A 15,766-nucleotide genomic window follows, 5' to 3' on the forward strand; every position below is an offset into this window, starting at 1 on the left:
ATATATTAGTGAAGCAAAATAAATTAACGGTGTATTATAACAGCTTATAATGTTATAGCAATATCAATCATCCACTTATATCAAGCAAAGACTAGGGAATTACTTTATTTGTCAGGAGAATCTGTTAGATTCTGGGCTCCATGCGCATACTACGCCGAACGACTCCGCATACATTGTCTCGTGTGGGAATTCATCTAGTTTTTCTTTAATTGAAAATATCTTTTAAAAGGAGGAAACTTCTAAATTGGGAGAGGACGAAATGAAACAAATTGAACCAGAGCCACGAGGGAGGGCGCCCCGAGAGGAGCAGATGGCAAGGCCTTGCTGTCAAGGAGTCAATCCAGCGAGGATGATAGATCGCCTCTTTGTGCACCTCTTTCAATATTGATCCTCAGCCTGACAGGGTCAACTCTCGCTCTATGTCTATGTTCTAGCTCTAGTGACGTGATAGTAGAACTAGAGTATTAGTACTAACTAATACACGTAACTCTGACCAATGAAACTGGTTTAAAATGAGGGATTTTTAAAACTTATATTGGATAATTGTGGATGATCATTATATTTTTGGGATGTTCAAACAGAAAATGATCTCCGTTTTCTTCCAATAAGTACACATTTTCACGAATCCATGGAAGGCTTAATACAAGTTTTAAATAAATAATGAAAATATTTCTTACAATATAGTATATATTTATAACTATAAATGCTACAAGGTCAATCCGAATTCGAGATATAATAAAATGAATTTATAATTGTTTGAATAAGTATGAGTGAATTCTGATTTATTTCAAATTTATAAAACTCATCTTTTCAGCTATAACAAATCATTTGAATTCTGTCAAAGTTAGGAGGAATAATGATGATTTCAAGTTGAATTTTTAAGCGATTTTGTTCTTAATATTATTTACTTCATATGTATTTTACTTTAATGAATTAAAACTTTTTATATACTCATTTAATAATTTATAATGATGTGATAATGCACATTTGAAAAAATGTTTGATATGTAAAGAGACTGCACTTGAATTTGTGAGAAGACTTGTTATATACCAATATAATTATATAAGACTCTTCATGGGTTCAAATGGCACAGGTTTTTTCATATATATTCTATTTATAAGTATAAATTAAAATTATTAATAACTTTCAATTGCAATATTTATCTATCGAAGATATTGTATCGTTTTACGTAGTATTAGCGGAGTAGATTTAATGGGGTGAAAAATTAGTTGATGATTATAAAACTGTAAAGGAGAAATTAAGTAAAGAAATAATGTTAAAGTAATATTAATAAATTATTCTTACTTAATAAGAATTTTAATATGGACATTTAACTCATAGTGCAATAATAAATAATAATAATAAAGAATTATTTTTAAATGTTATTTTCGAAAATACTCTAAACCACCGTTCACACCAAAAAGAATTTAGATATGAGAAGAAAAACCATTTTTGAACTACTGTGCTGTTAAGTCCTCATAAATAGGCCAAAATACGAAGTACAAGTTTTAGTAATGCTGCAAAAGCATCCCTAATTTATTTAGGAATGTAGGATAGGTGCTATTTTATGGTATATTCCATGCCCTTTCATAGTATATGCAACACTATATAAATTAAGATAAGTTAAGCTTTCTCAAAACCTGATTTAAAATTTATAATTTTATTTTATTTTATCTGAAAGTACATATTTTAAAATTTATTCCTTCAATATGTTGGGTTGGTGTAAATCACAGTGGAAAATAAAAGTTAAAATTAGGTTATGAGAAATGTTACCTTATAGTGTTGGATTTAGCATAAAATGGCATGAAGTATACAGTAAAATTTCATATCTCCCGCTAAATTAGGAAAGCTTCTGCAGTAGTTCCAAAATTTGTTGTTCTCTGTTTTTTTTTTGGTTCATTTATGAGGAATTAAAAGTTCCGCAATTAAAAAACGTGTGGTCATATCTCAATAAAGTTTCACACTTTTCCAAATCTATACCTGTACGCCATCCTACCTATACCTATACCTGCACAAATTTGAAGGAAGTCTGAGATAGTAAAATTTTGGAGAATTACTCGTCTTTAAATAGTTCATTGCTCTTACTGCCTTTACCCTCAATTATTTTGTTTGTTGATATTCCAAGGCAATATCTAAATATCATATTCATATGAATCCGTCTTAGTTTCGCTCCGAAGAAGTTTGAAGTTATTCGAATTTTATAGTATCTAAATCTCTTTGTATATTTGATTCTGAAATTACAAATTTATATTCATAAATCATCTGAACGTTGAACCCACTGTATTAGTTTGTGTATTCTATAGCTTTCTTAGACTCAGATATATGTTGGTCTATTTTTTTTCCAATAAATACTAATGTTCTAAGCAGAAAAAAAATTAAATTATAATAAAATAATTATATTTTATTCAAATATTTTGATTGCCTAATAAATTTTGGATTAGTCTTCATTCCGAATTTTGTGGATGAATGAGTAGCTATTTGAATAAAAAAGGACATTGCTGTCGAAATTAAAATGTTTCATAATTAGGCTCCATTTTTAATTAATGGATTAAATTTCACTCTTTCTCTGTCATTAATACGTTATCCAATAGAGTTCTATCCTCAAGGATTGTGGATTCTCCACTCTTCTTAAACGTATGATCAATCCATTCCAAGCTGAGTGGAGCATGGAACAATTTTGAGAGTTAAGGTCTCTGTGGAATTTGAGTCAAATTTAAATAAAATTTAGAGTAGTGCGGAGAAGCTTAATCAGGTTACAAATCGTCTGGCAAGTATAATTTAATCTTGAAGTAAGTGTTTTCCCATAATTGAGGTTAGAAAGATTTGTCATTTGAAAATAACATCTACGGGACAATCTGGTGTTTAAAAATATATGTATAATGGAGTAGGTGTTTTCCAATATAGTTGGATTAAAATAATTGTCCTTAGAAAGTAACATATAAGGGACATGCTGTTGTCGAAATATAGGTGTATCCAAGAAGGTCTTTTTCACATGAGTAGGATAAAAAAAAAAAAAATTAAAGAAAACTCAAGCATGAACCATCTTTCACAGCTCAACCCTTATCGAAATTAGGTCCAAATAGAAGGAGTTGTTTCCGAAATATGGAGAGCAAAATACGTTAAAGCATACCTAAGCGAAAGCTGTGGACGGAATCCTATATGAATCGATATGGGACCAACTAGGTACAATCCTAAAAATATCATCAAAATCTATTAAACGGTTAAATTACTTATTTCTGAACACAAACTTGATTATTGACTAACAGACACCGAAATATATTTTTCCTGGGTATCTATTTATGGTGGATATAAATTATATATCACCCTATACCATTAAATATCACATGGATTAACACAAAACTGTCAAATAAATTCAATACTCATTCACTACATTCATGTTTTAAAATGTAACGTTTCAGATTAAAAAAAAAAAAAAACACTAAACAGGCACTGTTAACACAAAACTTTATTTCAAATAGGGCCTTTGAAAAAAATAATGGACTAATTATTTAAAAATAATTAAATAATTATTAATGCGATTAATTGTAGTTATTAATTTCATTAGTAGTTATACTAATTTATTCATTTTTTAATTTAATTTAATTATTTATATTATTTATTACACTGAAACATTAATATACTGTAGACATTATAAACTACATATTTATGTTTTATGTAAGAGGGTGAACCGCAATTTGCAGCCAAAAACGATAAAGTGGAACATTCATTAGTAAGGCATTTAAAATAGTATTCACTCCAAACATACATTTAACATTTAATGTATCATTCCACTGTTCCATATGAAGTCGTCATCAGTGGTCAATTTAATGTCTACTCATTATTGTGGTAGTGGGAGAGATATTAATTCAAACTTTTCGTAATCTTCACAGAAGATTTTATCATAGCAAGGATTTATACTACATTTAAAACCTTAGAAAAGGTTCATTAATTCAACATAAATCATATAGATTTCTTGGCGTTACTTTTTGGTGTAAGTTTATATAAACACGAAAAATATTACAGAGTTAACTGAAACAAAAATTGTCAAAACTCTTGATTCAAATTTTTCCTTTTCAAGTTCTACATTTTTCTTTTTTACATGCACAATAAAAATATATTTTGATCATACAATCAAGACCTACAAGTTGTTTTGTAGATATTATGTAACATCTTAATGTTAATGATTCGATTTCGTGGTAATATTTATCGTTTCAAAGACTGGACGATTGCCACTTGGGACGATATTTAGAACGATTACGAAAGATATGCTAATCGAGGCATCTATCAAAAGTCTTCTTCGAAGGCTTAATGTGTCACTGGAATTGATACTATCCAAATTTAGGTTGCGCAAGATGCTTTCGCAACGAAATCTGATACATCAACTAGTTTGTAAACGTTTTTTAAGGACTCGAATTGAGGACCAAAAAATTTATCAATGTTTATTCTTGATTAATTACTTGGATGATTTTGTTAAATGTATTTGAATATTTAGGTGGTTTTATTAAAACACATTTATTGATTTTTATGTTTCGAGTTGTAAAAAATTTAATTTATACTTCTAGTTAACTTGATCAATTCTCTAACTATAATTTTATCATCTTAAATAATGAAGAATGCGATGAATTATATTTAAAATATAATGAAGTCTCCTAGAAGATAAAAACCATTGAAGTAGGGCCATTATTGGTAAAGATAGATTACATTTACGTTTATACATGCATTTTTACTTTTCTGGGCATTTTTGTGTTTTTAATTCTTCTGGCTATCTTGCCAAAACAAGATAAAGTGGTTTCCTTTGACACGAAACTTTTAATATAAAAAAATGAGTGTTTAGATGTTTCTTGGTTATGAACCTAATTTAAATAAATAACGTAGAAAGTATCACAGAAGATAAGAATTTACATTTCTTAATTTTCAAATATGAAATTGTTGATATTGTAGAATGATTTACGAAAGAGAAGGTGTTTCTGAGAAATTATTAGTCCCAATCATTAACGAAGTAAATCGCCAGATTCTCACTCAGACACTCCCACTCACATTCACCAACTGAACTGAATAAAAAACCTTAATCACTCTAGTGAAGATACTACCAAACTATTAGATAATAAGAAATAAAAAAATTTGATCAATTAATTTAATAATTTTCTTTTAGTAAATTAAATCTGAAGATTAATTACAGTACGAAGTTGTGTAGAAACAAATTATTATTAAAACAAAAAAAAATTATAATAGAATGTAACCGAGAGTTCACAGGATGTTATTGGTAAAATTCATATAATGATAATGCAAGGACAGAATTATTACCTATGTTCTTCGGGTACATCATAAAAAATAAAGAAAATAAAGTAAAATAAAGATGATAAAAATAATATGTATAGTGAAAAGTATAAATAAACAAGCAATGTAAAAAGGTATTAGATCAAAAATGAAAACGAAATTTTTTTAAAGAAAGAAATTTATTCAATCATGCTGCCCAAATACATCGGGTTGCTACATTACACAGCATACTGATCAATCCGTGATCGGACATATATAAATTTATAAATTACATTTTTTTGATATGATACAATATAATAGAAAGATAACTTTTTTTTTTTTTCTCCCCACAGTATTATTTTACAATTAATATCAGTCTACAAACTAAATACAAATTCAATAATAACTAAAAAATTAGATTAAAAAAATGTAAAAATATGCTAAACCCTGAAATACAGAAAATAACAGGAATGAGGGAATTCATTTTTCGTTAAAATATTTTTATATCCCTTTTTTCAGTATTTTAGTGTTTGTTCCGTATACTATATATTTTAATTTCTTTTTTATTGTTATTATTTCCGTTTTGTGTTTTTGTCTATAACCTTGTGGCGATTCTTGTTTATTTATATTTTTTATTATACATTTATTTATTTTCTTCAATTCACTTTGTTTAATTTATATAAATCATCACATATTCTAAAATCACATTCAGCCAATTAAATCATATTTACATTTATTTTATGTTATCTATTCTCTTACTTTTACATTATTTTGGTTATTTGTATCTTTTTTTGCACTGATGAAGCCTTGTAAATTAGGGCAAAACGTTGATTCACAATAATAGTTAAATTACTACTTGAGTTTTTTTTTTGTTTTTTTTCTCACCCGGACCATCTTCATTCTAAACATTACTCACGACGAATCAACGATCTTCCAATAAAAAAAAAATTATAATGGAATGTAAACAAGAGTTCACAGGATGTGGTTGGTAGATTGGTAAAATTGAGAGAATGACATGGCAAGGACAGAATTATTACCAATGTTCTCCGGGTTCCTGTAAAGCAATATCTTTTTACACAACCATTTCATAACATTTATAAATTTACGTTATTCATTTCAGGAGCATATTTATTTTTTTTTTTTAGTAGATATAATGAACATTATTTCTATTCACGATTATTATTCTTAAAAATTTTGTCAATATGATACTGATTTCTTCATTATTCTTCAAAGTGTTTGGGAAATGTACTTAAATGACTTTAATTTTTATTGTCAATTACAATATACGAAATTGGTACATAGTAAAGAGAAATATCGGGACTATGTATTTTTAAATTCGAGTTTTAAACGAAAACAAACGTTTTAAGGTCCCTCATTTCCAAAAAACCAAGGTTCACTAAATGGTCTTTGTATTTGAGTGTCCGTTTGTCTGTATATATGTGGGTGAACAGCTCAGAAACTTGTAACTTGTACGAAACTAAAATTACGTATTTAAGTAAGGTATATTCCTGGAATACATATGGAGTAACTTTTTCTTAAGTATGGACTCACAGAAAGTACAACTTTATGTAACGGATTTTTTCAATTTATTAATTTGTTCTCGAAAACGGCTTTAAAATATCTTAATTAACTCACCATATTAATGTACAATTAAATGGTTTTTAATATGAGCTTAACCTTATACTCATCGAAATAAGCTGCTAGAGCTTTAGTTTTTATTATTGTTATAAATATAAAATGTTAAAAATAAAAACTTTTTCATTTCCTGTATTATTGAAACTTATCAGTTATTCAAAATTAATATTAGAAAACCTATAAAGAGGCAATAACTCATATTGATTTTGCTTTATTAGTTTATAAATAGCTAATTTTAGATGAATGATATAAATTCAATAATTGAAAAAATTGGAACTCTTTTTTACAATAAAAATATACAATCAAACCAGCTACTACTCATTAAATGTCACATTTATTATTATTATTATATATATGTTTTTTGATGCATAGAATTAATGAAAAAAAATGGATAAAGAATGGTTAACTATTGAGTATATTAAAACAAAAACCTACAATGTTTGTTTAAATAGTGGTGTAATGCCTCAGAAATAAAAAAAATATAATCAAACTAGCTACTAATCGTTAATATCATTTTTTTATATGTCTATGATTTTAAATGTTAATAAAAAAAAATATCTTATGCTATATTGTTATAGATATGCACGGCGTAATAAAATATATTATCCTGAAGACTCAGTATTCCAGTCCGAACTGTTGGAATACTAAAAATTAAAAACTTTAAATTGAGCGGGAGTAGAAGAAAAAGTTTAACTGTTTTATTATTCAATAAAAAAAATTTGATTGTTTTTCAACCTATAACGTCAGCCTGAAAACATGGAAATAAGGTGTTCCGTTGAGCCATTTTTTGCAAGGCGTGTTTTCTTACTGCCGCCTTGAATTTTATATAATTTTTTCTTTATTTTTATATTCAGTGGCGTACGCCAAAGATGTGACCAAGAGGATATATCTTCCTCTCTATCCAAAAATCTATGAAAAAATATGATTCTCAATGCCAACAATAAAGTTTGTGTTTGAATCATTTATTTATTAATGTTATATTTTGAGCCTTCTTTTCATCAAGTCTTGATCAGAAAAAGTGGGTGTAAGCCCCTGGTCATATTTCTCTAAATGAAGAGTTTTCTTCAAAAAAATCAATATACCCACAATTAGAAAATTATTATTTAAAAATTAATGAAGCATCATCATATCTAGAAGAGTAATTTTTTTTTTATAATGTTGATATGTAAATTCTTTTTGAAAAGGGAAAATTTAAATTTTAAAATAAGCTAATGTGTTAAGCTGCAGAATATTTATTTGTTTATACCATTACTTTTGATAAATGGATCTATTGACTTTTGATAGAAAACTCCTAAATCGAAGTTATGTTTTATTCCTATAGATATTGATATCATTTAAATTCGACTCTAATACTATTTATTTGAAGATTTTTTAATATCATATTAGTTTCCAGGATGGAACAGATATTTTTTAATTATTGAAACTTTTTTTTTGTTACTAGATATAAATGTATAAATTTAAAATATAAAATGACAATAGCGAGGGACACTATTATGTATACAGATGTATGAATTACATAATAGTATCCCTGGTTAGAGTAGCCCAGACAGCCAGACATACACTGGCCCATGGGCGGAGCCTCGGAAAGCCTCTAACCTCTGCTCATGTCCACAGAGAACGGGCTGCCACGACGGCTGCGCACTGCCTACACCAACACCCAGCTACTGGAGCTGGAGAAGGAGTTCCACTTCAACAAGTACCTCTGCAGGCCGAGGAGGATAGAGATCGCAGCCTCTCTCGATCTTACTGAGCGACAGGTAATGTCAAATAAAAAAAATACATATATTCAAAAAATAAAGTGTAAGAGGAAATTACTAAACGAGAGGTGAGTTTTAAAATTGTAGTAATATATATCAGAGAGAGCAACATATGGTGAAATACAAGATTCTATCCAAAAGAATCCAATTGTGAACAGAAATGAGAAAAAACAAAACTTTGACACAATTTACAAAAGAAAGGCAAGAATATGATAAACCACATAATGTAATATTTCAGTAGAGCAGTTTCGATAAATTATACAATTCTTATTTAACGTATAAGTTCATAAGAAACTCTAATATTAAATATTTATTATTCACAACTACAAACACGATATGATTTAAAAACATACTTAATATATCTTTAGCAAAAGGGTGTAACCGCATAACTAAATACTCGCTTAATGTTAATTTTGTTTTATTGTATTGCTATTTTTTTTGAGCGGCACAGATGAAAAAAAAAATTATTTCATTTTGAAATGGATATGTTCCATAGATATTTCTGTAGACAAGAATTTCCATCTCAATAGCGGTCTATCAAAAGAGTATCCCAAAGATATGAAGTATGCCAAAAAGTAATCCTGGTTAACAGTATAATCTATTACGTATAAATACGTCAAATAATTTTTTTTTTTTAATTGTGCTGCTATAGCGAAGCAAAATTAATGAGATTTGATTTTAAAATTAGCACGTATACACTAGCATAGTTATTTACATAGCTAACTGATTAAAAACGAACGTATAAATACAAATAGTTGTTATACTTCCGATTCAGAAAATGTGATGTTAGTAAGATTTAAAATTTTCCAGATAAAAGGAAATGAAGACCGATGTCTAACTATATATATTTTTTTAAAATAGAAACAAGTATGAGAACTATGTATTATTAAATCATTAAATTAAAAATATACTAGTTACATGATACATAAATTTCGGGTTGGAGAGGATGAAATAGTACATTTAAAACACAAATTTCTTTTAATCCTTTCTATTAACAATCATTATTTTTTCTAATGTTTCAGCCCTAAGGCTATTACCTTGATTTAATGTATCTAAGTTTAAAATTTTCAATTACAGGATATCATGCCCAAGAAGATTTATTAAACAATTATAATTTTATATCAATCACCTCAACCTATTTATTTTTACGATCTCAGTTAATAACAATGAAAAAAAAAACATTAAAAAAATAACATCTTAAAACAGAAACTATGATAATATAAATATATTTATTGATAATTGATCATATAATTTCAAATATGAAGAAGACGTTTCGACCCACTTTGTATGGCTTCTTCGGGGCTGTTCAAGATTATAGCTTTACAGACTTTTCAAGTAAGTATAAATAATCTATAAGAAATATGTAGTAACTTTATAATATATAAAGTCTGTAAAGTTATCTTGAACAGCCCTGATGAAGCCCTACAGAGCAGGGTGAAACCTCGGATAATAAATAGTTTGAAACTATTTTTATTCTTTTTGACCGCAAGCCTGACTATCTTCTTCACTTATGATAATTTGATAAATTAAAATAATAAATAAATATAATAATAAATTAAATAAATGTAATTAAATAAATTAATGAAATGATAATAAATTAAAAATTGTACATATGTTAAATAATTTAAGGTGATTTATCTAAAAGTATAATTGCCTAATGAATTGACTTGGGCTTTATAGTCTTTAATTGAAAATTCTAAACTTTGATAAATCAAATTTAGGGTTTCTTGTTATGCTCAAAGGGCCGAAATGTTCGAGAAAAATCAAAAAGGATTGTTGAAAGAAAGGATAAAAATAAGTTGGTGTTATATTTAATTTCCTACTCTCAAACAAAATATCATATTAATGAAACCAATGAAATAATACATTCCAGAATTAAAAAAAAAAAAAATATGGAGAAAACCATTCAGACTGTTCCTCGAGTTCCAAAATAGACCTCAAGGCACTGTATTGACACATAAACTGTGTTTAATATAATTATATCCAAAACTGCTGGAGAACACTTCATCAACTTAATGTTACTGCATTAAGTACAGTACTTGCTTGTCGGGAACACCTTCTGGGGGTTCCTCAAGAGAGGGAACATCTAGCGACTCATTCCCTGACACATCACTTAACTAACAGCAAAGTTTTCTCGCCCCTCGTGGACGAATCTATTGATTCATTGTTATAACAATTTATCGCCTAACTCTTACGATAAATGAATTAGTATTTAATTAAATAAATATTTTGAATTTACCGGATCATTTCATCAAAACCAAAATTTAAAAGTAATAGTAATAATAATAAAAAAAATTGTATATTAATAAATAATAACCTCAAAAAATTGTTATTTTGAGATATGCAAGTAATATTAGAAATAAAACATAAAATCATAGTAAAACATTTGTCATGAAATCAAAGCAATATAAATATTTCAAGGTATTATAGTTTGAGCCGTATAAACTTACCCTTATTGCTAAGATTACTTTCCCCATCTCAAAATAACCATTTTTTGAGGTGTTACATTGTTGATCTGGAACAGCGATATACAAATATACATACATGTATATAATATAATATGTATAAATATAATAATTATACTATTATCACTTATTAATTATATTAATACTAAAAAAACGTTCTAATCCGTATAAAAGGGAGATTAGGTGTTCTCTGTGGGATTGCCTCCGACAGGCAAACATGTTAACAAATGATAAAACATAAGCGAGAAAAATAATAATCTAAAAACCATATCACCAACAATTAATGATATTATCCGAAATCAATCAGATATTACAAAATATAAATATTGGTTTATTAAAATTCAATAAAATAAAAAAAAATTAAATTATCACAGTTTTAAAGGATATAGTTAAGAGAGAAACAGAAATATAAAAAATATAAATAAAACAAATAAATATCTATAGTTACTTTTAAAAAATTAAAAATCATGATAATCATTGTCGCTGTCTAATAATATTAAAAATACTAAATGCATATTTAAATTTTTATAATTATATTATTATATTATTTTAGTAGTTTTTCCTTATTTTAAATATCCAATTAGTATTTTTAATATTAATACATATCAATAATGATCATTGTGATTTTTATATAGTAGACTAAATAAGAAGATTAGATTAATATATAACATTTGAAATTATAGAAATGATTATTTGAAATGATAATGTTAAGAGTGCCTGATAATGAGGTGAACGTTGTAACGAATAAATTAAAAAAAGTTTTTATCACAGAATTATTCATTTCACCTCATTAGATAGTATACAATCTTTATTGCAATCACCCAATATAAGCTATAAGTATACAAGATAGTAATTTCGAGTAATTTATACAAACGGGATCGCGGAGTATGACCCGCGATTCTTAGCACGGGATGTGCGACCCTCCGTTCAGCAAATCCACCCTTAGCTGTGTCGTTAAGGGCTTGAGGACCGTACCCTCCACCCTTCTTTCCAGGCTGTCTCTAATATGTGTTCAGCAGCCAGGAATTCAACCCGTACCTTAAATAAACGAACCTTACAAACAGTAGATATAAATTAGCAGATTGAGTGGGACTAGGAGATACTATTAATAACCCTACTGTGATATATAATTTCAGAATTTTAGATATTTCAGATAAGGGTGCGGTCCCGCATAGTTTACAAAAAGTTTTCAGGTGCTGATACACATTTACACAACTATGGCAAATTCTTGCGTATTCATATTTGTGGATAGATCGGGTGGGAGATTCGGAGAAGGCTTTTGTATTATCTACACGTTTAAACTCAGTCAGGACTGAACAGTCAACAGATAAATATTGGTTCGTTTCGTGTTTTAATTAGTTAATCAATTAACAGTTTTTCAAACTTTTAGAATAAATGATGAACTTTAGGTTAAGGTTGCATACTTTAAAATTCAGTTAATTGTGTGTAAAAACGTTGTTACAAATGTAGATTGAAAAGATTTGAAGTAACGTTTCTTCAGCGGTCTATTTTTTATTTAACATAGCATACATTTAAAGACATTATACGCCTATGTAATCAAATTACCAAATATCAAATAAAAAATCTAGAACGAAAGTTGAGTTATTTACTATCGTTTACACTCTGTCACGTACTTTGCCGATATTTAAGTTATCATTCCATCTTTATTTTCTTTCTTTTTATACTGAAAATAGTTTAAATCGAAATTAATAGCCGACGAAAATCTGTCTTCATCCATCTTCGCCTCTCTGTTAACCAAATATTTCTTTTGGGTTTGTGGCAAACGTGTGGATCCGGCTTAAGACCACCTTATGTTTTTGAAAATAATTTATTATTATTATTTATATATCATTATTTAATTATTATAACACTGTAAATAGTTAGGAGTGTCTTCTCCACAATACTATGCCGTTATTATCAATTTATAAAAGTAAATCATTGTTATAATGACTACAAATAAAAATAATTATTGCTGTATTGTGTTGTTTTCCATACCAAAAATATTTTAATAAAATGCCAATGAATAACTAAAATCCAATTGAAATGAAATGGAGAAAAAAATGAAAGAAAAATAAAATTAATACATAGAAGCTCAATATGTATTCATAAAAAATTTATTTAGTTAAGACTGATCAATTATTGAAAGAAAAGAAAAAGATTAATTAATTCCTTTTGGTACATCACCAGCTCAAAAATAATCGTTATCTATATTAAACATTAAGGTGTTTAATGAAACTCGTGTAACAAACAGATAACGGATAAACAAATTTATGGGCGATTTAAATAACATTTGAAGTAAATATCGAAATTAATATAATAATCAGTACGTTTAAAATTCAGTAAGTGGAATTTATTCAAATTCAAACAGTATAAAAATTCATATGATTGATTGAAGCTGAAAAAATTAAATTAATATAGCCCTTTAAAAGAAAAAAAATTAAATTTCTTTTCATATTTCTTTTTTCTTCTTACATTTTCAGTTAAAATCTGAAAAAAATAAGGATTGTTGGATTTTTTCCTTTATAACCGTGTTGTCGGTTGACCGTCAGGTTGCTCCCTCCCTAATCCATTAACGGTCTGATATGCAAAGCCAGGCCTCCCTATCACAAAATTAATCCATAGTTAATATTAAAGAACATTATTTTTACCACACACGTACTCGAACCTACGCCTAGGAGAAAGATCATACCTATATCGCAGCATGAAAATAAAGGTAATAAAATAAAAATAATTAAATTACAATAATTAAGTAGAAATTCTTTTTTATAATAGGATAACAATAATAGGATAACTAACAGGTTTAATATTCATATTCTCATTAAAATATTACAAAAAAAAGGATATTACCACTATATAATGGATAGATCTTGTTCATATACATTTAAATAAATTAAATATTATTATCTATAGTTTTGATTTACAATTGTAGGAAACGAAAATCTCTAGGGGTTGTATTTTTTTAACAGTTGCTTTAATTTTCTTTAAATTCATCAAAAATATTAATATATATGAAATTTGTAAACCTACAAATATATTATATACTGATTTACATTATAAGTCGTTAAACAGTGTAGGATGTTGAGACATTATCAAATCAATCAAATTAAATAATTCAAATTTCTTTCTACATTTCATTGATTTTAATTTTAGCATAAAAATAAATATAGGACTCCCTTCGAACCTACTCTTCAATTATTTACTTATGAATACGTGAAATATGGTTAGTTTTATTTTAAAAAATAAACTTTTTTTAGAAATAATAACACAATAAAAATAGAAGAAATAAATTCAAGAATTAAGAATAAAAGAAAAAAAAAAGTTCATTTAAAAAGTTCATTTAAAAAGTTTATTAAAAGTATTGAAACATTATTATCAACTATTATTGTTAAGAGTTAACTATTTTATCTAAATATTTATGATAAAATTTGAATTTAATCTCAAAAACCTCCGAAAACAGCCAAGAATGCTTTGATGTATAGCTGGTTAGTATGAATTGATTTGAATGCGGCGCATTTAATACAACTGATGAAATTTGTTCCTTCGATATTTTCATATATATCTATTAAAAACAATGAAGATAAATTCAAATCAGTTTTAAAACTTAATGACAACTAATTGAGTTCAACAATATGGCATTTTGTTTTGTCTTGTGGTTCTGAACGGGAATGGTAACGTACCATAACTTTTTGTTTAAAATAGTTTTTACTAAATAATTATTTAAACAAAAGTTCATATAAAATGATTTTAAACATTAACTTATTTTATTTAGAATTAATTTCATATTATTTCGATGACTAGAGAACCTATTCCTGATATTTAGATTTGGTCTATCACAGAACGATTACTATAAATAATGTTTCCTCTGACCAGTATAAGCTTCAATTGTAGTTGGATTTGATCATTCCCGGGAAGTTTTCTTTATTCGTTAGAGATCCACAACGTAGATGTGTACAGAAAATACGAAAGGTTTTTGTTCATAAAAAGGTTTTTTGTTTTGACTGCCGTCAAAATAGCCCTGAAGAAGCCCTGCAACGTGGGGCGAAACGTTGGCTCATTAAAATAGTGTAGTTCTACTATTTGAGTTTTTTTGACCGCACCCGGACCATATTCCTTTCATGAAATAATGTTGTAGTAATTCAGAATTAATTTTGACGAAACTATACGTTGATTGCTAGTCTATTTAAATAAATTTATTATGGATTATGCTAATGAACTTACTTGAAATTATTAAATATTATGTAAACATATGGGATTATTTTATCATTATTACGAACACTATGTCAAGTCTGATCGGAATCTAGAATGAAAAATATGAAACCGGATTAATGAATAAATTTTCTAAATTATGGAGATAGAGTGCTACCGATGGATAATTTCTCTGCACGTCTGTATCACTCCATTATAAACTAAAATCAAATTTATTGGATGTATGTATATAAATGTACAATTGTAAATTTCAATAAAGTTATAAAAACAGGAAAAATAATTGTAGAGTTCCAGATATTGATTGAAATTGCCGATAAATTAAAATTAGAACAGTAAAAATTCAACTGTGAACGGACTTCTTTTATTTTTCATTTTAAGAAAAAAAATAATTGCATGAAAATGATTTTTTTAATATATAATGTTATGTAGTTAAATATGTTTGAACAG

At 27.2% G+C, this 15,766-nt stretch overlaps 1 protein-coding gene across 2 annotated transcripts in view; it reads left to right on the forward strand.

Moving 5' to 3' along the window:
* The window catches only part of pb (proboscipedia), a 162,309-nt gene that overhangs the window by 127,692 nt on the left and 18,851 nt on the right, over window positions 1–15,766 (forward strand). For both annotated transcript variants that reach the window (XM_014428468.2, XM_014428467.2), the window contains exon 3: window positions 8,506–8,648. In XM_014428468.2, coding sequence (XP_014283954.1) covers window positions 8,506–8,648 — 143 coding nt within the window. The remainder of the gene's footprint in view (window positions 1–8,505; window positions 8,649–15,766) is intronic.

This window comes from Halyomorpha halys, unplaced genomic scaffold (genome assembly GCF_000696795.3).
Source record: "Halyomorpha halys isolate HHAL.00 unplaced genomic scaffold, Hhal_1.1 Scaffold723.1, whole genome shotgun sequence".
Taxonomy (NCBI): domain Eukaryota; kingdom Metazoa; phylum Arthropoda; class Insecta; order Hemiptera; family Pentatomidae; genus Halyomorpha; species Halyomorpha halys.